Genomic DNA, 23,149 nt, shown 5'->3' on the forward strand with positions numbered 1-23,149 from the left:
TGTTTCATTCTATAGCCAGATGTTTCTTGACAAATAGACACAGCTGCCATTGAGACAAAGTAGTCAAGCCAGGCTTCCCCCTCATGACAAAGAGGCTTTGTTCACTGCTTGGCAGTCGTGTGAGAGCTCTCCCACGTGTTGTCACTATGAATTAATTCTGGCTTAGGCAGAGCAGTTTTTTGAAGCACAGCTTTTAAAAGAAATTTCAAGCTGTGCAACATGATTCACCCTAACTTGCCCTTTTAGCCAGATTGTATAACACTTGAGAGTGTGTGCTAACTTTAATGAGAAATTGGCCTTTCAGTGTTCTTCAGTCACCTAGTTTGTTTCTTGTTCTATTGCTCTCAGGAAAATGTGCACATGAACATATCCTTTTCTTTGAAGGTCATGTGAACACTAAGAGCCACATAGGAATGGACCAAAGGTCCAGCATCTTGTTTCCCGTGGTGGCTCACTAGAGGCTTCTGGGAACCTACAAAGTAATACAAAATGGGCAATTGCCTTCCTTTATTCCCCAGTATCTGCTGTGCAGAAGAATGCTGTTTCCAAATGCAGAGCTTTTTCCTATTATGGTTAATAGCTCATGATAACTTAGTCTCTCAAGAACTTCTGTATTTTTTAATTTGTCTGAGCTTGCACCCATCACTGCATATTGCCACAGCAAATTGTGTGAATTAATCCTGTGTCAGCTGAAGGATATACTTTCCTGCGTCTGCTGTCCATCATAGTTACCCCACATTCTTGTGAAAGAGGGAGAAAAAGTATCATTTACTCCACCCCATTCATAATTTTATAGAACATTCTCATCTTCCCCCATAGTCATTATTTCCTAAATTAACAGAATGTAATTGTTATCTAATGTTTGCCATTTCAATTTCAGATATGGATTCAAAAATGATGAGCCCATTAACTGATTTGAGTCCAAAATTACAAAGTCCACACTCAGTTATTGCATCCATGCCATCTAATCCGTCTCCAGAAGTAAACCAAAAATTAATTAGCTTCCCCTCACCTCAAACACCTGGTGACAAAAATGGCTCTGTAGATACAGCTTCCTTGGACACAGCACTACTAACAGAGAAAATTCGCTCACAGAGCTTTGATGAGCTAGGGGACCTGAGCACTGACCCCAGAAGAAGGGGCTACTCAGTAGCTAGTGAACCAAGAAGTAGAAGCAGGAGCAGCTCCATGAATTCTGTGGACAGTGGCTCCAGTTTCTTGACCAGTGGAGATCTAACCTCATCAGAAGTTCAGAGAGAAGGGCAACGGTTCAGCACGATCAGCTCTGAAGACTTCAATCAGGCATTCACTGTCAAACAGATCAAAGTGAAAAAGAAAAAAAAGAAAAGACAAGGTAAATACAAAAGTCTGTTCTGACGCTTTCTTCTCTAATGGCGTCTTCTTGGCATCTAACTTGTAAAATTGCTCTTGGATCCAGTAAGGTAAAATATAAACAATAGGATATTGAATGAAAGCAAGTGCTATCTCTTTTGATCAAATGGATTCATGTATACCTTTGTAATGAAAAGGGGGAGGGGGCATTTTCATTTTGCTTTTTAACCTGAATACACTACAGAATCTTGACTTATGTTCCTGAGCCTACTTTCCCCCCACAAACTTTCCTAATCATTCCTGCACAGGTAAAAGTACATGGCTTTTTAGAATCTCCTAAATCTAGCTCAATGGGTTAACTTTAATCTATTGGCCCTTTCTAGTTGGCATATTTAACCAGCTTTCTTTTCCTTTCATGTGTGGTGGACCCTTATGGATAGCTATAGCTGGTGCAGAGATTTTGGTACCTGGCCATATGAAATAGCTGTTTTGAGACCAAAAACGCATAAGTTTTAAGGCTTCAGGCATGAAGTTCAGTACCTTGAGTGGGTAGACACCAAGTCTCACTGTTGAAAATAACTGTAATCATAATGTTAACAAGTATAGAGCACTTTATAGGATTCAGGGCACTTTACATACGTTATTTTCTTATAATTTGTGCACCAGCCCTGCCTTTTCCATATTGTAGATGGAGGGCAGATGTGCCTTTCCTAAGGCATAGCTCAGCCAGTTAGCCACTATGATGCACCTTCTTTATTATTGCACATCAATTAAGCTTGCACTGACTTGGTTGAGAGCATCTTTGCTCACTGGTGGAGAGCGTGCTTGCCATGCCAAAGGTCCTAGGTTCATCTCCAGTTTAAAAATGTGCCATGGTAACTGATTGGGGAAAAACTCTGCCTAGAAGTCTGGAGAAAATCTCCTATTAGAAAAGATGGTAATAGAGTGCTGTATATTGGCCATCTCCAGGCTGATGCCTCCCAAATCCTTTGTTCTACAACTCCTAACATTCCTGACCACTGGCCATGCTGCTGGCTGCAGTCGATGGAAACTGAACTCTGAAACAACTGACATGTACCTGGTTGGGGAAGGCTGCTTTATATCATAGCTAGGATTTATAGTTCAGATTGAAAATACACACACACGTACACGTGAAGTCAAATAGTGAGCTTCAAATATAGAGTTGTTCCTTGCATTCAAAATGCTGTTCCCTCAGTTAATGCATGTTTCTCTTTTTTCTTCCCAACCTCTTCCCCATCCTACCATGTATTCCAATTATGTGTGGACTTAGAAAATGGGATCAGGAGGAAACCCAGCTCTCTGGAAAGCTCACCCTGCTCTGAGCATCAGGACTTTGCTGAGAGCCCTCGGTCTGTAAATACTGATTCACCCTCCCTTAATTCTGACTTGGTGAGCAGCATGGTGGACCACTTAAGCATGAGTTCTGCAGACCAAGAATCCTTGTGTGTGTGGCAGGAAGAAAATGGCTCTGAAACATTCAGCGTACTTCAGTCTCCAGAATCGGTAGTGACTGTAACACCGGAGGACAATGACAGTGTGCCTGAGCTGCTGAAATTTTCTAATGGGGAGAATGAGATGGGGACATCCTCTGCCATAAACACCTTACCATCCTTGCCCCCGCTGCTTCTCACAGATGACAAAGTGCGGAGTGCTGATGCTGAGCGGAACTGGAATCTTCCGAGTGAACAAACTGAAACCAGCTCAAAGCAACTGTCCCAAAGCAGCGAACAGTTTCCTCTCCCCAGTAAAACAGAGGGCGCTTTAGATGATTTAGGTCTACTGGATACTTCAGATCTTCTGCAAGAACCAAGCCTCGAGAAAGGGATGCCTGTAGCTGTGAGCACAGCCAGTTGTACTGAGGAGCCATTTGGTCAGGGTGTGGGTGTTGAGCCCCACGTAGGCCAGACACTGCAGGATCCTCTAGAGGAGCTGGCCCCACTAATTCCCACTGTTCCTCCTGCTGCCCTTTCCAGAGAAGAGGTAAGTCCTCAAGAAAGTGCATTACATGGGCAGGATGTTCAGGAGACGTTTGAAACTGAAACCAGCCCTAACACTGCCAGTGAATGGATAAGCAACACCCACGACGTAAGAGCAGAACGATCTGCATCCAGTGATGAGGAAGATATCTATGGACATGGCTTGCCTTACTCCTCTTCAGAGACTAGCATGGCAGAAATGGGAGTCTGCCTGCCTTCCCAGGATAAAGTCAGAACAAACATAGAGGAAGGTGTGCTTTTAAAGTCTGATCAGGTACGATCTTGTACACAAGAATTGTAACAGTGCCTAGAATAATTGGGAGTCTCTTGCACTCATATTAATGCCGTCCTTCTCCACCAGTTCCTACAGTGCTGCACAGACACACACATAATACACACATGCATCCTCCATCACCACGTCCGCATTGTTCACAGGGGGTCCTCTGCAGCCTTCCTCTGGAGAATGCTATAAGGGCTGTGGGAGGAGGAAAGTCCCTGCAGGAACAGAATTTCACTTGCACTTCTCCAGGCGAACCATGTGTTTTAGTACAACTGTTAAGGGAAGCACATTGTTTAGGATGTTGGAGCCAGTCTCCCATGAGCTGTTGAGTGGTCTGCTTGCATTCCAGATGAGTGATGGCTCACCAAAAGCTGCATCTAAAAAAATTACAACCAGAAACGCCAACTCTAGCTGGCTTATGGTTGTTGTTGTTAAGGGGTGGCGTAGTGAATTAGGAACAATGTCCTGGGACATTTGGAAGTCATTAATATGAAGAAGAAAGTTAATTTTTTAAAGATAGGGTTGATGGAAAGGGAATAATTGGCACTTTCTCCTTTTCTTGGCTAGTTACGTTTGTTATACCAATCCATTTCTGTGTTTGACACTTGCACAGGAAAGGATCTGTTTCTTTATCTGGCATTCATCAGTGTAAGAAACTTACCCTTTAACTAGGGTTTTCAGAGTTCTAATAGAGTCAAAGAACTCTTTACTAGAATGTGTGGAGGACAGTAAGGCCTGGAGGAATGTTGTCCATGGGGTCACAATGGGTCAGACACGACTTTGCGACTAACAACAACAACAAATGGTGTTTCCTAGCCATGAGTCTCTCCAGAAATCCTTCAGCTTGTATACTGTTATTGAAACAAGGTTGGTGATAAAGTGAAGAAAGTCCCATGAGACAAAAATGTGGAAACTCATTGCTAGAGACCAGTAGGCGTTGAAGTTGTCCATAGTCGATGAAGCAGGCATGCTTTGTTCAACAAACCATGAAAGATGCTATTAGAGAAATGTAGTAAAAATATCTCACAAATTTGGCAGCTTTCCTATACCAATAAAAATACTGCGCCCTATTCTAACTCTCCAGTCTTTAGTTTGCAGAAAGCTGGATGGGCTATGCAGGTCCTGGCTATGGAATACTGAGCCTGGTTGTCTCCGAGAAATACGTTTGGTGCCTGGATTACAAAGGCAGCCTGCACTGCAGTGCTTTACCTAGTGCTGGTCTGCGCTGGCAGAAGTTTGAAGAGAATGTCCAGCAGGTGGCAGCCTCTCCTTCAGGTAGGTAAACTTGTTATGCTTTTTGCCTTTTGTACCTGGTTTGGCAGGTTTGTATGAGCTCCCGAAAGCCTTCGTGCTCTTCTTTGTTTGATTAAAACATATAGTTATGCCTCTTACATACAGAGGTAATTTTTATTAGACAATGTCAGTGTCGGATCCTTTCTTACAAGTCGTTTACAAAACTTGAGGGCCCACTGTACACACACCACATTGAACCAATTGCCTGGTAGAGACTTCTAGGCCTCAGCATTTTCTTTGGTTTGGGCATAGTCTGTTGCATTAGTACCATTTTTAATACAGTAGGCTGAAGATGGAGGATTGGAGTGTTGAATCTCTTTCATCCTGAAAGCTCAGTTCCATTTTGGATAAGCTCCTGGGGCTGCATTCTAGTGCAGAATGGAGGATAAATGCAAAATGGGCAGTTGCCAATGTACAAGAAATAGGAGCATATTTAGGGAAAAGGCCCTACTGCCAATAACAAAGACTTTTTGAATGGGGGGAACCTGTATAACAGCCAGTAAACTATCCCATATTTACTGAAAAGGGTAGGACCATCTGCAGAACCTTGGATGGTTGGATTGTCTTGTGTGCCTGAGGTTCTGCAGTCCTGATGGAAGGGATTTGGGCTGTCCTTTGTAGAGAGGTTTTCCTGAGCTTCATCAACTCAGGTTGCCAATGGACTGGTTAGGCTACATGCTTGAAAGTTTCTCAAGGATTGTCCCCGCCTTCACCTTCCTGTCCATAGAGAAAATGCATGCTGGAGGAAAGGTGACCTTCGTTGGACATGCTGCTGTTCTGCATAGTGGGAGGCTTTGGGAGTGGAGAAGACATTTGAATAGGTGGGCATCCAAACATAGACATGGACACTCACACCTGCAGCCTGATGTATACCAAGGCTTATCACTCCATTCTGTTGGTTGTACAAAAGAGGTTTTCACCGTTGCGTAATTTCTGTGAATATTGTGTTATACAAGCAGTGATTGGTTTAATTTCTTGGCATTTTAGCCATATATGGGAGGGGCATTTAACAGGAGGACAGTCTTTTTCTCTCGCTTTGAATTGGTTCCTCCATCTGTTCTGTGATTTTTCTTTTGTACAGTGCACCTTCCTATATCTCCTTTTCTCCCTACAAGCAGATCTTTCAGCAGTATTCCAAACACTAAAATAGCTAGTGGTTAAGCAAAAATGGATTGTGTAAAAAAAATCAGTGCTAGATAACACCTCTCTAATTGTGCTTGTTCTGATTAATGTGAGGCTCCTTCTGCAGGGACTCTACTCTGGAAGGTTGAACAAAAAACAAATAAAGCTTTTGCCTGTGGAAAAGTAACTATAAAAGGGAAACGTCACTGGTATGAAGCTTTACCTGAATCAGCCTTTGTATCTTTGAGTGATGACACTGCCTGGATTATTCGAACAAATGGAGATCTGTATCTGCAGACAGGTAACCTCTGCTTGGAACATTGGAAGACTCCCTTACATTGAGCCAGAGCACTGGTCCAGCTTGCCCACTCTTAGGGATTGGACAGCTGATCTATTCCCAGTGGGCTCTTATACCTTTGGCTCATGCAAGAGCCTAGAACTTGTTTCGGGTGTCAAGAAACTCAAGTTTAACAGGTATTTGTCATTTCTGTTATTGACAGGAATCCCTAAAGACTAAGCTGGCCACAGGCCCCTTGAGAAATATTTTTCTGTCTCCCGAGAGGCTCTGGGGAAGTGGTAGCCCACAATTTCACTTTTTGTCAGTGTTTGAGTATCATGCCTGTGCTGTGCCAACGTGTGCCTTCTCCATTAATGCTGTAGAGTTTTCTGCTTGTTGCCTTCATGGGTTTGTGCGGCAAAACACTTCCAGCCCACAGACCACTTCCAGCCTAAAGCAGCCCTCTGCAACCTGGAGTTCCCCATATGTGCTACATGACAGTTCCCTCACTCAGCTTGCAGCTCCCCTGGAATCCACAGCCTAGATGAGCCCTTGTTTTTCTGCCACTTCCAAAATTTGGTTCTATCATTTTTAAACCATCCAGACTTACTTATTTTATTTATTTAAGCCTCGGGGCAGCTTACAACATATTTATTTATTAAAACATTTTATCCTGAGGCTGCCTTTCCCAACCTGATGCCTTTTGGATATATTGGATTATACACATGAAATATTTTAGGCCCAGCTGGCTGGGGGATGCTGGAAGTTATACTTCAGCACATCTGGAGAGGACTAGGTTGAGGACTAGCTGGCTGAACAGAGCAGGCACAAAGATCCAGAAGAAATACAGACATTCTCCATCCTCACTGAGCCAGCTCTGCTTGTGTGAGCCATAGCTGCCACTGTGTTGATTTCTGTTTATGCAGAGGAATGCATAACGCTTCCAAATATCTTTATATCTCCACATTTGCTTACATCCAGTGAACTCGTAAAGTCCTGATATCCCTGCCCAGACGAACTCTCAAGAGGCAACTCTAGGATTCTTCATTCAGGATTAAGGAAATAAGAATGATGTGCTTGTTTGGGGCAGCACATTTTAAATTCTGAATAAAGCAGTAATAAATGGACCCACGACACTTTATTTATCAATGGTGACTCTGAGGGCATCATGTTTATCTGGTGTTTCTTTGTTATTAGATTAGTCTTCAAAGAGTTTTGTGAATATATAACCATAAATGGAAGTAGCTTAAATAAAAACTGGTTTGAGATGAACATAGTACTAAGGGAACATACTGAAAGCCAAAAGCATGTCTAGAGCTAGAGAGGCAGCACCTTTGCCCAAATTAAGTCCCAAACTCTACAGAAAGCAGATAAAAACCCATGCTGCCCCCTCAAATGTATTCTTGGAGCAAAAACAGAGGTGGTATGCTTAATTAGTGCTCTGTATTTCACTTGAAGGCCTGAGTGTGGATCGTCCCTGTGCCAGAGCAGTAAAGGTGGAGTGTCCATATCCTCTGTCGCAGGTTACAGCCAGAAATAATGTTGTCTGGGCATTGACTGAACAACGGGCACTTCTCTTCCGTGAAGGTGTGAGTAGCTTCTGCCCTGAAGGGGAGCAGTGGAAATGTGACATCATCAGGTAAACAATTAATTAAGTCAGTATGTTCTGTAATAGTTCTTCTTGGGCAATGGTTGGATTTTTCATCATCTTAGTTTAGACTTGCACATGCCTGCAGAATATATTTCATCACGTGAGATGGCCCATTTCTTCATCAGGGTAGTAGGTTTCATTGACCTGTGGGATGGCAGGAAAAATACTCTGTTACGAAACTGTGCAGAGGAGGAAAAGTATTCATGCACTCATGGCATAGCGCAGGATGTTGTGCCAGTTGCCATTTCATATTGCACAGATGTGGGATAGGCCTGTGTGGCCACATTACCATGGATAATCACTAAATACTGTTTTAACTTAAAGTTCAAAAATTTGAGCTCTGTGTGTACTCTCTGGTTCATAGTGAGATTCATCTCTTGTGGCCAGACAAGTACAAATTTAGTCTCAAGAAGAGTGAAATTCTCCTGCCTGTATAAATTATACTAATTAGCCAAATTTATGTGCATCCACTTTACCAAGATAATTATTTAAGATTTGTACAACCAATTGTACCAGTGGCTCTTCAGTTGCCAGTTCTTCATATGTGGTTTATGCTAAGCCGTGGGTGGCTGCACAGATTATACCAGCCTGTCCTGGCAGTGGGTGGGTTGGTTGTTTTGCAAAGGACCCATGGCGTGGCTGACAGGCTCACTGTGGGTTGCTTATCGCCGCCTCCTCTGTTGGTCCTCCTGCAGGAATCTCAGTAGATCCTGGGACAGGACCTGTGCAATTTGGCTTGCTGGAGCTTTTTGTCCTCCCCCCTGCCCCGCCCCCAGGGATCACAAAGATTGGCCTGGCAGCTGGATTTCATCATCCCCATTTTGGCAGTCATTGACAGCCCTCTTAAAATGCTGAAACAGCACATTGAAGAGGCTGATAGTGGTTGGGAAGCTATTTTTAAATAAAATTTATGCCCATGATGTGCACAATTTTTATTTTAGGGTTTTAAATAGCCATACTTATGCAACTGCAGCAGTAGGACACCTTGCCTGGGTCAGTGTTCTGGGGGATACCTGCTGTCATACTAAAGCAAATACCAGACCTGGATATTAAGCCAGGGAGGCTCCAAATAGGCTTTTTCTTCCCTTTGGTTTCTCTTGACAGCTGTTAAAAGACAAGACTGTCACTGGGAAATGAAGGAAACAGGTGACTCTTGCTTACCAAAAGGGGGTGGTGGGTGTTATCCCCTCTTTACATAAAGATACTTTTTTCCTTGAACTATAATGTCATAAGGACAAACTCTCTTTTCTAATTGTTTCAGTTGTTGAATATATTGCTTCGGATCATGGAAAAGTGTCATTCACTTAAAAACAAGAAAAATCTAGCTGCCAAACTCCAATTCCTTTTAAAAAGGGCTTCATGCCTTCATATGTCTCTGACAGGAAGCCTTGGGGAACCATGTCCTGTTCTTCCCCACCTCAAATGATGATGATGATGATGCATTTTATAAAGGAACTAGAGCTTTGACAAATAGCTTTCAAAATTGACCACTCCTTTTGAAATGAGGTGGCTTGCACTTTTCTGGGTTTTGAGTGACCTGTGTTAATGTCATGCAAACCCACTCAAAACCTGCTTGCAAAACTATGGGGCAGCTAGTGGCATGCATAATGGAACAGCAGTTCCTTATACCTACCGTATTTTTCGCTCTATAAGACGCACATGACCATAAGACGCACCTAGTTTTTAGAGGAGGGATCCATGGAAAGCTTCCTGATAATCACAGGTACATTCCCCATCACTTCCCCATGGGCTTCATTAAAAGACGGGTTGCCATTTGAAAACACACACTGACCTGTGATTAACAGCTCTCACCTGCGCCAGAGGAGGGGGGCAGAGCAGGGCGCGCCGAGCGGGTGCCGGCCAGGTGTGGTGTAGCTGGGCCAGCAGCGTGCCGGCGGTGGTCTTCCGGGCGGTGCGGTGGCGGCGGCGGCAGGTCTTCCCGGGCGGTGGGGGTGAGCAGTCTGTCTCTCGTGCGGCCGGTGGGTTAAAACCCACAGCTGCTCCTCCTCCGCACCGCTCCCCCTGAGCGGCACAGCTCTCACCCGCGCCAGAGGGGGAGGGTGGAGCAGGGCGTGCTGAGCGCGTGCCGGCCAGGTGGTGCCACATGGTGCAGCCAGGCCGGCGGTGGTCTTCCGGGCGGCGCGGCGGCAGTGGCAGCAGGTCTTCCCGGGCGGTGGATGTGAGCAGTCCGTCTCTCCGTGCGGCCGGTGGGTTAAAACCCGCGGCTTCTCCTCCTCCGCACCGCTCCCCCTGAGCAGCACAGCTCTCACCTGTGCCGGGGGGGGTGGGGGCGGAGCAGCACGTGCCAAGCATGTGCCGGCCAGGTGGTGCCACATGGTGCAGGCGGGCCAGCAGTGTCCTGGGCGTCAGGCACACACACATTCACTCTATAAGACGCACAGACATTTCCCCTTACTTTTGAGGGGGAAAAAAGTGTGTCTTAGAGAGCGAAAAATACGGTATATCCCATTGAAATAATTAGGGCTTCCATTAAGGGTAACTTAATTCCATCCCATTTCTTTGTGTGGGACCTAGTTACAAATGCTGAATCGTGTTCAGTGGCTGAAACAATAACATCATATTGAGCAGCTCTCATTTCAGGTTGAACTGTAAATAAATATATTGCAAAAGTTAGCTCGATATAGAACAGGCTGTAGGCTTGAGGGGTCAGGGGAATAATAGTGTATAAATGTGTTATAGGTTCTGTTTGTCTTTGCAGTGAAATGCAGGGTTTAGAACCTGTATGTGTAACCCTTGGAGACCAACAAACCATTTGGGTTTTAGACATCTGTGGAAATCTGTGGTTCAGAACAGGCGTTGTTTCAAAGAAACCACAAGGAGATGATAAACACTGGTGGCAAGTACGCACCTCTTATTCTATTGTCAACAAATAGAGAAGAGCTTTAGTTTTTCCATGCATAAGGACATAATTTCAATCCAGGGCGGCTGGATTTTTAATTTAATATTTATATTTTTAATTTATATTAACTTAATGATGTGAGCCACCCCGAGGCTTCGGCGAATGGGGCGGCATAAAAATGTTTTAATAAATAAAATAAATAAAAATAAAAAATCCCAGTCAAAGGATCCCAGCAGGAAGGTCTGGGCAAGACCTCTGCTTGCCGTCTTGGGGAGGTACTGCCCCTCAGATTCAGCTTCCGTGGAGCCATTCTTACACATAGTTAACATTTTTGTTAATCCTTACCACAGGTGAAAGGGTTCTAATGAAAACTATGACAAACAAGGCTTCAAATGACCTCAAACAAGCCATTCATAGGAGGCTTCTTATATCTCTTTTTTGTTATGTGCCATCAATTTGTCTCTGAGTTATGGCAACCCAATGAATGAAAGCAATCCAAAATGCCATATCCATGGCAGCCCTACTCACCTCTTGTAAATTCAAGGCTGTGGCTTCCTTTATAGGGTCAATCCATCTCCTATTTGGTCTTCTTCCTCTTCTGCCTTTGACTTTCTTTAATATGAATGCCTTCTCCAGGAAGTTTTACCTTCTCATGATGTGCCTAAAGTAGGACATGCTCAATTCTGTCATTTTTGTTTCTATCCTAAATCTATATTATTTGAACAGTTCTTGAACCTGATGCCTTCTGGGTATTTTGAATTACAACTCGCACAACTTTGACCATAAGCCAAGGAAAGGGACCTCAGGCCACAGAACTAAATTTGCTATTTCTCCAAATAGCTGTGCCTCCTTCCCTGGCCCTTTGCCCTTCTCCCATCTGCCAGTTGTTTGGTGATTTCCTGGCTTTAGTACAGTGTCTCCCTCATTCTAAAAGTTGGAATAAGATGCACCCTGTGACAGGGAGGTTTTACTCTAAGTCAGGGGTCCTCAAACTTTTTCAACAGGGGACCAGTTGAAAGGTGCCTGCGATGGGTGCGGGCTGCCAAGGCGGTGCAGGTGGGGAGGCGCGGTGCGAAGTGGGGACAGGCACACATGTGCGTGCGCATGGAGATCCTTTTCTCGGAGCTAGTCCAAAACAATTGCCACACAAACAAGTCACCACCTTGCCACACGCGTGTGCGCACACAGCAAATCCGAAACATTTATGGTGGGCTGGATCCGGCCCTAAAGTGTATTGTTTTTTGTGTATTTGGTCTTACCTGTTTTGCCTTTGGCTCTGTTCTCTTTGCTTTTGACCCCCCCACCCCCAAATCACTGGAATGCAGCCCCTGTGTGCTTTTCCAAGGTCGTCTTTGTGTTAAAAAAGGTTTTATACCTTGGAGGTGTGTGAGCATTCTTGAGCTCAGAAAAGAAAGAAGCTCAGATATCCAGTGCTATCAGATGCTTAGTGCTGCCGTCTTGATTTTCTTGTCGAACACAGGATTTTATGCCTCCATCTCTGTTTTTTCTACCCTTTTTCAAAAAACACTGCTTGTGCAGCTTGCTTGTGGTGCAATATCCACTCCCATTCAGGATATTGCAGTACTCTTTACTGTTCTCAAAGGACTATAACTTCAGAGCTCATATTTCAGCTCATTTAAAGCTGAGTTTTATTATCAACATACCAGATAGCATGTTCTTTCTTTCTCTTGTCCCTGATTCTGAAGTATAAAATTCAAGCAGCTTGATGTGCAAGGTGTGCAAAACTCATTATTCCAGAAACTTTGTGCAGTGCTACCTTTCCCCGTTTTTCTAGTAGCTATAAAGAGCTGCAAATATGGGATATGATCCAGGCAAAAAGGGAACTGTTGCTCTCAGTTGGAGAGTTAATTCTTCTGAAAAACTCTCTCATTGCAACCAGTGTGTGAATTCATGTGGATGTTTTTCTCCTTTTGTGTATTCAAAGCCTGTGGAAGATGGCACTCGGGCTCCTATGCTAGACAGACCCTTGATCTAATCCAACAAGGGAGGTTGCTTAACATTCTCTGGTCATTTTGCCCATTCTTCTCCCCCTAGGTAAGCATTACGGATTATGTCGTGTTTGACCAGAACAGCCTTTTCCAGACCATAATCCAGGCAACCCAGACAGTAGCTACAGCAGCCCAGGCCCCCGTTGAGAAGGTGGCTGACAAACTCCGCACAGCTTTTTGGTCACAGCAGCTCCAGAGTCAGCCAAGTCTACTTGCGGTCAGCAGTAGCGGTGTCTGGATCTCCTCTGGGAAGAATGAGCTTCACGTAGCAAAAGGAAGCCTTGTAGGTAGGTGCAATTTTGTTGCTTGTAATAGTAAAGCAAGTTGCAGAGCATTAATGTGTTTCTGTTTGTCCCAGTTACTTTAGTGCAGAACATTTGCTGAAAGATGCAGGACAAGCGCGCTTGTGTTGTTATGGTACAGCAAGGTTCAAAGTCTGGCACAGCTGTGGTGTTGCAAGGCTTGTATAGGCATAGCAGGATGCCTTGCATCACCCTGTATTTCATTGTGTTTTTCTCCTCTGAGCTGGGCAAACACAGTCAGCGGGACTTGGGCAGGCATACCGGACTTGGCTCTATAGCAGGGATGGGAAATGCGTGGTCCTTCAGATGTTGTCGGACCACAATTCCTATTGTCTGTACTTCTGGCTAAGTGGGTGAGGCTCATGGGTGTTGCAGTTCATCAGCATTTGGAGGACCGCACTTTCCTCATCTCCTCTTGTATCGTAGCCACTCATGCAAACTCTGCTGGTCCATTTTTTCGGCAGACCAGAAATCCTTGCTGCCCAGGTTGCAGATTTGCTACCTTTGTAACGAATTTATCAAAAAATGCATGTCTGTTCCGGCATTCCTCCAAGGAGCTCAAGGTGGTGTACAGAGCCTTTCCCAGGCTGTGTCCTTCTGAGCACTAATGAGGTGCAAACTTGCCCAACTTGAGCAAAGTTGCTGCTTGACATTCCTTCAGACCATGCCCAAAAATAAGTGCCAGAGTGCTGCTTTAAATCATATGGTAGCTAAAATCATGGTCTCTCAGTCATGTCCTTTTCTAGAGAGACATCAGTGTTTTGGTCTAAAGCATCAGGCTTTCACAAAGAACATTTCAAGAAGGATACCCTCAGGAGCTGGCACCTCTCACTGTTGATGGCTTGCTCAGAACTCCACTAAGCTATATGCTTATCTAAGGAAATGGCCAAGATTGGGAGCCAGTGTGGTTTAGTGGTGAAGGTTCATGTGATCTGGGTTCTCATCCCCGTTCAGCCATGGAGCCACCTGGGTGACTTTGGGCCAGTCAGAGTCTCTCAACCTCACAGGGTTGTTGTGGAGATAACATTGAGAGCAGGAGGAGGTTTAAGCTGCTTTGAGTTTGTTGTAAGAAAAAAGTGGGATATAAGTCTAATAAAATAGCAATGGCTGCACTTTTACTATTTTATAGAAATAACCTTTTGGGTTAAAATTTGCATTGCTTAAAGCAAAGCTCAAGGCTAAATTTTACAGCTGAAAACTGATTGTTCTGACTGTACTCGGGCTTGCTGGACCTTTTCCCCATGCTCAGCCCTGGCCTCCTAGCCAGCTAAGCTGAGATCACGCTCGGGAACCAAACTGACTTCACTTGCACAATGAAGGCAGCATGTGTGCAAGCCAGCCTCACGGACTCACTACCTGCCGGATGCCCATGCAAGACTTAAAGCAGAGAGGAAGGAAGCTGGAGTCCAGGGAGCTAAATTGAGCTTTAGCAAACTATCTGAATATCTGGATATGCCTTTTAGTGACCAGTGGGAATACTGCTGACTTTCTGCACCTTTTCCAGATGCCATGAGGGCTTTTTTGCCTGCTGAATTATTTTTAAGGCTCAAAAACAGCCTTTCCACCTATTATAATGCCCATTTTCCTTTTCTGCCTTAGTATCTCAAAATTAAGTCCGGGAGTGGGAGGGTCCAGTGAACTCATCTCCCATAATGCACCCTGGTTGCAGAATCTGAGTTTTTCCCTCTCCAGGAAAATGTATTTAGGTTCTCTTTACCACCTATACAAAGAAGCAAAGGAATCATTCCATAGCCTATAACTGAAATTATCAGCTGTACCCTCTACCTGGATTGCATTTCCTGCCTCTAGGCTCCTTGTGTTGTTGGCTGCTGTTGCCTTGCCATTCAGCACAGCTCTGCTGCTATCCCAGTCTCCTGCTGCACTGAAATAAAATGGTGATTGTGCAGTGAAAGCTGTATTCACGTAATGGCCATTTATTCCACTGGCTGCTTGCGCAGGATTGAACAAAGCTCCCAGTGGAGTTTCAGCAGTACTTACTCAGCAGCCAATTGTTTCAGCAGGGCTTGTGTGGGACAAGTTCCAGGGAACAGAGCAACTGCTTTGACTGTGCTAAGAAATGCTTTCTTTTTTCAAATCAGGGAGCTGTGAACCCCAGCCAAACCCATTCTGGATTAATCTGCCACCCTTTTATGCTTGGTTATAATGTGTCCTGATTGACTGAAGCTTAAAACTGCACTGAGAAATTTGAAAATAAAAAGGAAGTTGGGAAATTTGCCTGAGGAGGGGCCTCTTGCTTTTCCAAATACATGCCAATCCAATAATATATGCATAAAGGAGGAATAAAATCTAATCACAGAGAGGGCAGTAAAGCAGATCATGCCAAGTTTCACACATATTCATCAGCATGTATGGAAATTCATGTAGTCTGCCTAAGAATAAACTCCCTTAGTGTTTGCTTATATAGAATAGATGGGAGACATGGAAACCAATATAACCAAATAACTTGCAGGCAGGAAGCATTGCAGTGGCATATAATGCAATGTAATAATTTTGTTCCTGCTGGATAGTGTCAAGGGGATATAGACCAAGCAACTGCCAGAGGTTGTGCAGATGTTCTGAAGTCAGGAATGTGTGCTGCTCAAAATATATGAAGAAGGAAGCAACACATGTATGATGACTTCACTTGAAGGAACTGAGGGAGGGGTAGTGAGCAAGAGATACTGAAAGTGTGGCTTTCGGCAAAAACTCCTCTGGTCCAATCTGGAGATGTCCATTCAGTCTGCAGCACCCAACAGCTGAGGCACTCTGGGTTGTTTACTAGGATTAAAGGATTAAAATACATTATAGTAACATTACAAGCATAATACAAAGAAACCCCAAAGAATAAGAAGAAATACTAGAACCTGTTAAATGTGTTGTCAAATGCCTGGGAATAGACCAACTGGTCAAATGTAATAGGACCTTAGTTTGTAACTGCCTAGGACAGAACTAAGTTAGGATAAATTGCAACCAGTCCAGACTCCTTTGAATGGGGTGGGAGAAAGTATATGTAAACTCTCTACCAAACTCTAGGTTATATACAACATTTTACAGGACATCCTGTGCAAAAGAATGCACAAAGAAAGTATGTGGACTGCTTCCCCTGCTCAGTGCTACAAGGTAAATTTAGAAATAAGTGGATCTGAAAAATGTTTAGGTTGCTTTTTCTACATTACATTTATATCCCACTTTTTCCCCTCTTGTGAGGAACCCAAGGAACTTACATGATCCTCTTCCCCTGCTCCAATCTATCCTCACAACTGCTACCCTGTGAGGTAAGGTAGGGTCACCCAATGAGCTTCATGGCCCACTGAGGATTAGATCCCACATCTCCTGAGTTCCAGTCAAGCATTCTAACCACTCCCCCACACTGGCTTAAAGTTTGTATTAGTTGTATAAACTGGATCAGATATATTTATACTCTGGGAAATGGTTCTTCTGCAGCCATTTCCATGTTCCTTAAGGCTTATCCTGCTTTTTTCATTTCGGTTGTGAGATGTTTACTTTATTTCATCCACAAACCACTGAGGATTTCAGTCAGCAGTATTGAGAATTTCTGTGTCTGTAAAAATGAGAATAAGAATCTATCCTGCTTGAGAAATCTTGAATGTGAGAAACTGTGAAATGGTTGGCATGTTGAACGCAAGTGAGCAGTTCTGTACACTAAGAATTCAGTATTCTCTTTTGGCCCAGCAATTGAGAGTGGTCTAGGGAAGCAAAATTCTCAAAGACCCATCTGCATCTAAGAGCAGTCAGTTATGTAACCTGAAGCTGAAATCTCAGGATAACAGAGTATGGGACAGAGTCAACAGATTGGACAAGTGTGTTTTTCTTTAAATGAGCTTTCCGTTTGCTTCTTCAGGTACGTACTGGAATAACGTTGTGCCTCGCGGCACTGCTTCAGGCACAAAATGGGCTTTTGTGTTGGCTTCTGCTGCTCCAACAAAAGAAGGTAAAATATGTTTTGGGGCTGTCTTGTAAGTTCATGGGGCATTTCAGTTAAAGTGAAGAAAGAGACAAGTCTTGGCCTTACCTATTCAGTTACATATTGCACTGCAAGTTAAAGACATTAACAGGAATCAGACAAAAGGGAAATATAAAACAGAGCTATTCCTGTCTTTGGTAAGTAGCCTTTGCTCTGAACTGTGATATAAAAAGAAAGGAGCTCATCCTGGTCGATCCCATAAAACCATTTATAAACTTGGAAATCTTATTTAAGATTCACAAGTGTTTCATTTATGGTTTAAAGCAACCTCCTTCAACCTGGTGCTTTCTAGCTGAGTTAACGAGAACTTCCAGAACTGGCCAGAAGGGGAATGCTGGGAGTTATGGAAAGAATGACAATCCAGCTGCAGGGCACCAGGTGGAGCAAAGCTGTTTAAAGTTTGCAGTTTATTTTCAGCCCTTTTCTCCCATAGCAAAAATATATTAATTGCATTAACTTCAGCTTATCTAAATAAGCATACTTAATCTTCAACTTTCCATGTTTCTATGGTGGCTGGGTTACTGCCCCCTCAAATTAGTGGCCATCACTACATGTTGTACCTCTGTCTTGTTAGGAGGAGATTGTGCTTAAACAGGTGAAAGGTGGGATTTTTGTGGAGGGAGGGAATTTTAAATGGGGAGTCCAGAAAAGGATGCTGAGCTCTTCCTTTGCCTGTGCTTTTCCGTCCAAAACTGTCTACCTGTGGCCAGTTATTTGCCAGCCTGAGCATCACCAGCACCAGAAACAAGCCACACCAGGAGTGAATTAGCCAGGTTGTTTTGGAAGAAAATGCATGGATGGACCTAGGATCCTTGTCCATACACATGAGATCACTCCTTCCTATTGTATGTCTGTTTGGCGGCATGCAGTGCTGTGCAGCACTGGTCTTCCATCAGAATCTCTAGTTAAGAGAAAACATGCTGGTGCAAAGGCGCAGAAAAGAGAATCCACCAGAAGTGGACAGAAAATAGAGAATCTGTTGGGGTCAGTGGAAAAGACAGAATCCATGGGTGGGCAGTAGAAAAGAGAAATGCCAGGGGGGAAATGACAAATACACCTGTGGGCATGAAAATGTTGCCTACCACTCAGGGTAGTATTGTGCTATGCCCAGGCATCAGTGGGGCCTACGACAAATGCAGTGGAGCGTTAACACTTCTTAAAATGACTAAAAATGCTCAAACACTCATTTCCAGGGCAGATTGTATCAACATCACTCACAGAAGGGAACACCACTGACTGGGCTCAATCTGAAAAAAAGCATTTCCACTTGTTTCCAAGATTATTTTAGAAAGTACTTTTAAAGAAAACAAGTTTCTATTCTACATTGTTTTGTGCTGCCGTGGGTTGAATCTGGAAATAGAACTTGTTGCTATACTTAGAAATAAAAATAAAGCAATTCCTAAAGGTCAGCACATGCATAGTATCTTAGCTAAGGGGATGAACTTTGAGTTCCCAGCTCAAATCTCACCTTGGAAATAAATTCACAACATTTCTTAAGCAAACAGCAACCTATGACAGGAAACATGCTGGGCAGGGTGAATTTTTACCCTGTGTTAACATTTGCATTTGACCGGTTTCCTTGTTTTTGGAATACATATTTCACTTTATTCTTAATAATGCACAGATGTTGAATAATTTTGTAACACTGAAGCCTTTCTGAAAAACAGATTTTACAACTAAACCTTTGTCCTCCTCACAGGAAGCTTTTTGTGGCTGTGCCAAAGTAGCAAGGATCTATTTTGTGTCAGTGATCAAAATCCTCAGTTCCATCCTTCAACAGTTCAGTTACCCTCTGATGGTGAGATGGTGTGCTATTCTGCCTGCCAGGATGCCATATGGAGCCTGGATAGTGTGGGGCAGATCTTCATTAGGACTCTTTCACCCACCTGCCCAACAGGGATGCACTGGACCAAACTGGACCTTGCTCAGTTAGGTATGGCTTCTTATATACTGTCTCACGAAAGTCCTAACTTAAATGCAGACAAGTGAAGAATATTTTTTTTTTCTGATCACAAAAAAACAAGGGTTAGTTATTTAGGATTCTCTCAGAGAGACACAGGAAAGTCAAAAATATAAATTAAACCTCTGTCAAGAAGGTCAGAATGTTGTATAGATAAGCCTGGAGGCAAATGTTTCAACATCAGTCCACAAAAGACTGTAGTTTATGATAATCATGTAGAAAAGTAATTGAATGTCTCTGGCGATGATGTTTTTCTGGAACTAATCATTACATAATGCTGAATGCATAAATTCACTGTGCGCGGTGACTGTAGCAACTGGTTCCGACTGGTGACAGGCTCACTCTCTGTTGCTGGTATGCACCTACAATAACAGGTCTTTTTAACATAAAATTACTTGCTGATGTTGCCTGTCTCTCTCAGACAGATAACAAACAAGAGAGACTTCTTTTTGGCCTCAGCATAAGCAAGAGGCACACCCTCTGCATAACTGAGAGTTGTAACAACCATCAGTACTTCTGCTTTGAGCTTTATCAGAGGTGGCTCTATATTTGGAACAAATGAACAGAGAAACTTTTTCTCTGACCCATTTGGGACGGAGAAATCCCTCCACAGCTAGGTACATTTGTGCCAATTCATGGCATGCAGCTCCCAGTTATCAGAGATTACCTTCTATTGCATTCCTCCAAGAATCTCAGTAAAATGTTGAGTATCCAGTCTGTCCTCTGCCCCACCAGCCCCAGTGAGCACCAGCTGCTACAGGTTGCATGGACAGGTAACAGGCATGCTTGAAATCTACTGATACATATTGTAGTTTTTATAAGTATATAAGTATTTTATAAGACTAAATATAAGTAGTCTTGCCATGTTAGTTGCTATGCCTAGAAAATCCCTTTTACTTTTCTAATTTTTGATTATGAAAGATAATGATCAGATGGAGGGATAAACAGTGCCAGCCCAGCAAAGTGTGAAGTGCTCTTTGAGAGAATACTTGTATGGATGCCTTGCAGGGTCCTGGTAGGTAAGGCAGGAAGTACTGCCGTCAGGGCCAGCCAATACAAGATCAGAGTGTCTGTGTCACTTCCCTAACCATCCCATATCACTCCAGTACTGACCAAATGGGGGAACAAGTGGAAAAAGGGTAGAATCTCACTTGGCTTCCACCCCCATATGCACTCCTCCCCACTGACTTTGGGTGCTTATCAGTCACCGCAGGGGTGCAGAACCTCAGCCCTGCAGGCCACATCCAGCACACCTGGAATCCCCATCAGGCCCTCTGAGGCTTCTCATCTTCTCATGTTTTTCCTCAGCCCAAAGGTAAAGCTGAAGCTAAAATGATCTGATATTTTTTGTCCGTGGCCTTTTTGCCTTTAGTTCAAGCATCAGCTGGAATACAGCCCCCAAGAGTCTCTCCTAAATTGAATTTGGTCCTCAGTCAGACAAAAAGAGGTTTGACCCTGCCCCCCTGCCACCCACCCAATGAAAATGGGAAGAGGTTATCTTCTGTAGCCAAAAAAAAAAAAAAAAAAGCTTCTTGCTTAAAATTTAAATGTGTCCCCTGGAAAACAAATTCAGAGGTGATGAGATTACATTAGCAAACAGAGCAATATGCTTTGGAATTTCAGTTCTGCAGTCATTTCCTTATGTACTTTCATAGAGTCCAGGACTCCAACATTTGATTTGACTAAGATTGTACTGTTATCTTCTAAAGCTGAATGGGTGTTGATAGGCTTCTATTGACCATAAAGATCTGCCCCTCTGGATAAACAGTACCAGCCTTGATAAAGGGAAAATCCAAAATGGAGTGGGAAGGGGGCCTCAGAATGTTGCATAAGGAGTCCATCTTTGGATATCAAATTGTGCTGGACTTGTAAATAAACTCCCAGCAATGCAGAGCAGGTGATATGTGACTCCTTGCTCAGAGGCCCCTAGTGTTTATTTAGATCAAAACCAACAGCTGAGCCATCAAAAGTGCAAGCCACTGTGATCCAACATGCTTTCTTCCATCAGGAGCAATAAGATTTTATTTTAAATAGCGCCACTGAATGTCAAACCTGGAGGAGCAGTTGAATTATGCTGATGACTGTTTTTTTGTCCCTGCTGCTATTTTGAGGCAGGCAGGTCTTATGTAATGGTGCTAAAATAAAGACAGAATTCAAGAAATTATAAAGGAATAAGCCAGGAACATTCCAGTACTTTATTGTTCTCTTTGTTTTAATCCAGTCGTGATAAGGCCATTTTGAAACCTTATCCTGTCCATTTATTTAGTGCATTTGCGTAAGCGTGGAAGCTGTCCCTCATGTTCCTTAAAGGTTTTGCCATTGTCTTCTGAAACTTATTTTATATTGTGGGCGACTTATTTTATATTGTTAACTTGTTTTATATTTTTATTGTATAATATTTTAATTGATATATTTGTGAGCCGCCCCGAGGCTTCGGCGAATGGGGCGGCATAGAAACTTTCTAAATAAATAAATATCCAGGCCTGAACCATTCTTGGACAGGTTATAACCGTTTCTATATACCAAGAAACATCCTGGGCAGCTAGAGATGCTGTTGAATAGTCTTACTGAAGAGATGATTTGAAGTAAGACTGACATTAGTTATTTCCTGTTCTCTTCTTTTCTGGAAAGACCAGAACGTACAGCAAGGGAATCCTGACATTCTTCCTGCCACTGATCTTAGTCACAACAGATATATAAGGTGGGAACTCACTATCAGTCTTCCACAGAGCTTTGACACACTAAGAGAAATGAGCATACCCAAACCTGCTTTTGATGCAAACCATGTACAAACCCTTAGTTTCTTTTGTTATACTCATTCAAGAAAAAGTTCTGTGGAGAATGTAGTCATGAAATATTAAACAGTGATAATATAAGTGCAATTTGGTGCATTCTGTACACTTTTTGTCTCAGTAAGCCTATGGACAGTGTCTTGCACACTGAATCATTCTCGCTGTATCTCTGTATATCTTATTACTCCCTTGCAGGCATGTTATGCAGAGCTATGGAGGAAGCTTATGAATGGTTCTCAATATCCAACCTAACCCACATCTTCAGGTTTACCTTTGCAACAGACCTCTTCATTATGTTGCACAATATCACATGCCACAAATTTTGTGGCAGAGCAGGTCATGGTTCTTGCTTCTTTGGCAATGCCTTCCACGGAAGAGCTGTCTTGCGTACACCATTTCCCCATTTTATTTCATTCGAAATATACTGCACAAGATTGCCCTGGAAGAGAAGGTCAAGGGATGTGCTTCTGAACATCATTTTGTGCATCATCTTTCTTCACAAGACTCCTGAGAAATGCACCTTGTGGCATATGGACATCGTCACCTATCCATTTGTCCCAAGACCTCTTGTCTCAGGAGCAGACCCTTTCCCATGATCTGCAGACTATGAAACTAAAGTGTTGCAATCATTAGGGCTTTTGAGAAAACTTGAGGAAATTATTCAGTGCTAGGGATCTCTCTTAAGCTTGTGTTCTCATTTTGCAAACCCCTTCCCAAGCTTGCTAAAGTTGGTCTTGGACTGTATCTTTCACTTATGGGGAAAGTCTTGCTGTCTCTTCTCCCTCTATTTTTTAATAATAACTTTTGCCTTCCATTTTCCAGTTGAAGATTCTTTGGTATAGTTTCAACAGTTAGTGAAATAGTTCTTTAAAGAACTTAACAACATGGTTTCCTTAGTTAGACTCCTGCCTCTTCCTGTAGTTTAACCCTTGTTTTCTCCTAGTAGATACAGTACTCATTCAAGACCTAGAAAAAACTTTTATTAATATCCGCTTTTATTTTCCAAGAAGGTCTTTCTGGTAGCCATCACCTTATGTTCTGACGACATGTACCTCCACATATATTGCAGTAATGCAAGCTTAGTCTTGAGCAGATGTAGAAAATTGTGCTGCTTAAGGGGCTTTTTGAGATAAAGTAGGGCCTGTAGCTCAGTGCTGGAGCTCAGGCCCTGCTCACAAGAAAGTCCCAGCTCCAATTCCCCTTGGCTATTGGGCAATATAAAAATGAAACAAACCGACAAGCAATTAAATATTAAATAGGGCTAGGAAAGAACCCCGCCTGAAATTTTG

General features: G+C 43.2%; 1 protein-coding gene across 10 annotated transcripts in view; it reads left to right on the forward strand.

Moving 5' to 3' along the window:
• Window positions 1–23,149, forward strand: part of TECPR2 (tectonin beta-propeller repeat containing 2) — a 54,805-nt gene that overhangs the window by 13,719 nt on the left and 17,937 nt on the right. For 9 of the 10 annotated variants that reach the window (XR_006415424.1, XM_044437256.1, XM_044437250.1 and 6 more), the window contains 9 exons: window positions 881–1,354; window positions 2,624–3,603; window positions 4,701–4,884; window positions 6,152–6,325; window positions 7,760–7,940; window positions 10,672–10,813; window positions 12,868–13,108; window positions 16,986–17,075; window positions 18,808–19,041. Coding sequence is in view for 9 of the 10 variants with exons in the window: in XM_044437256.1 (XP_044293191.1) it covers window positions 881–1,354; window positions 2,624–3,603; window positions 4,701–4,884; window positions 6,152–6,325; window positions 7,760–7,940; window positions 10,672–10,813; window positions 12,868–13,108; window positions 16,986–17,075; window positions 18,808–19,041 (2,700 nt within the window). In the remaining variant the exon portion in view is untranslated. The remainder of the gene's footprint in view (window positions 1–880; window positions 1,355–2,623; window positions 3,604–4,700; window positions 4,885–6,151; window positions 6,326–7,759; window positions 7,941–10,671; window positions 10,814–12,867; window positions 13,109–16,985; window positions 17,076–18,807; window positions 19,042–23,149) is intronic. The other variant, XM_044437257.1, reaches the window with a different exon arrangement.

This window comes from Varanus komodoensis, unplaced genomic scaffold, assembly GCF_004798865.1.
Source record: "Varanus komodoensis strain SLA01 unplaced genomic scaffold, ASM479886v1 scaffold3, whole genome shotgun sequence".
Taxonomy (NCBI): Eukaryota; Metazoa; Chordata; class Lepidosauria; order Squamata; family Varanidae; genus Varanus; species Varanus komodoensis.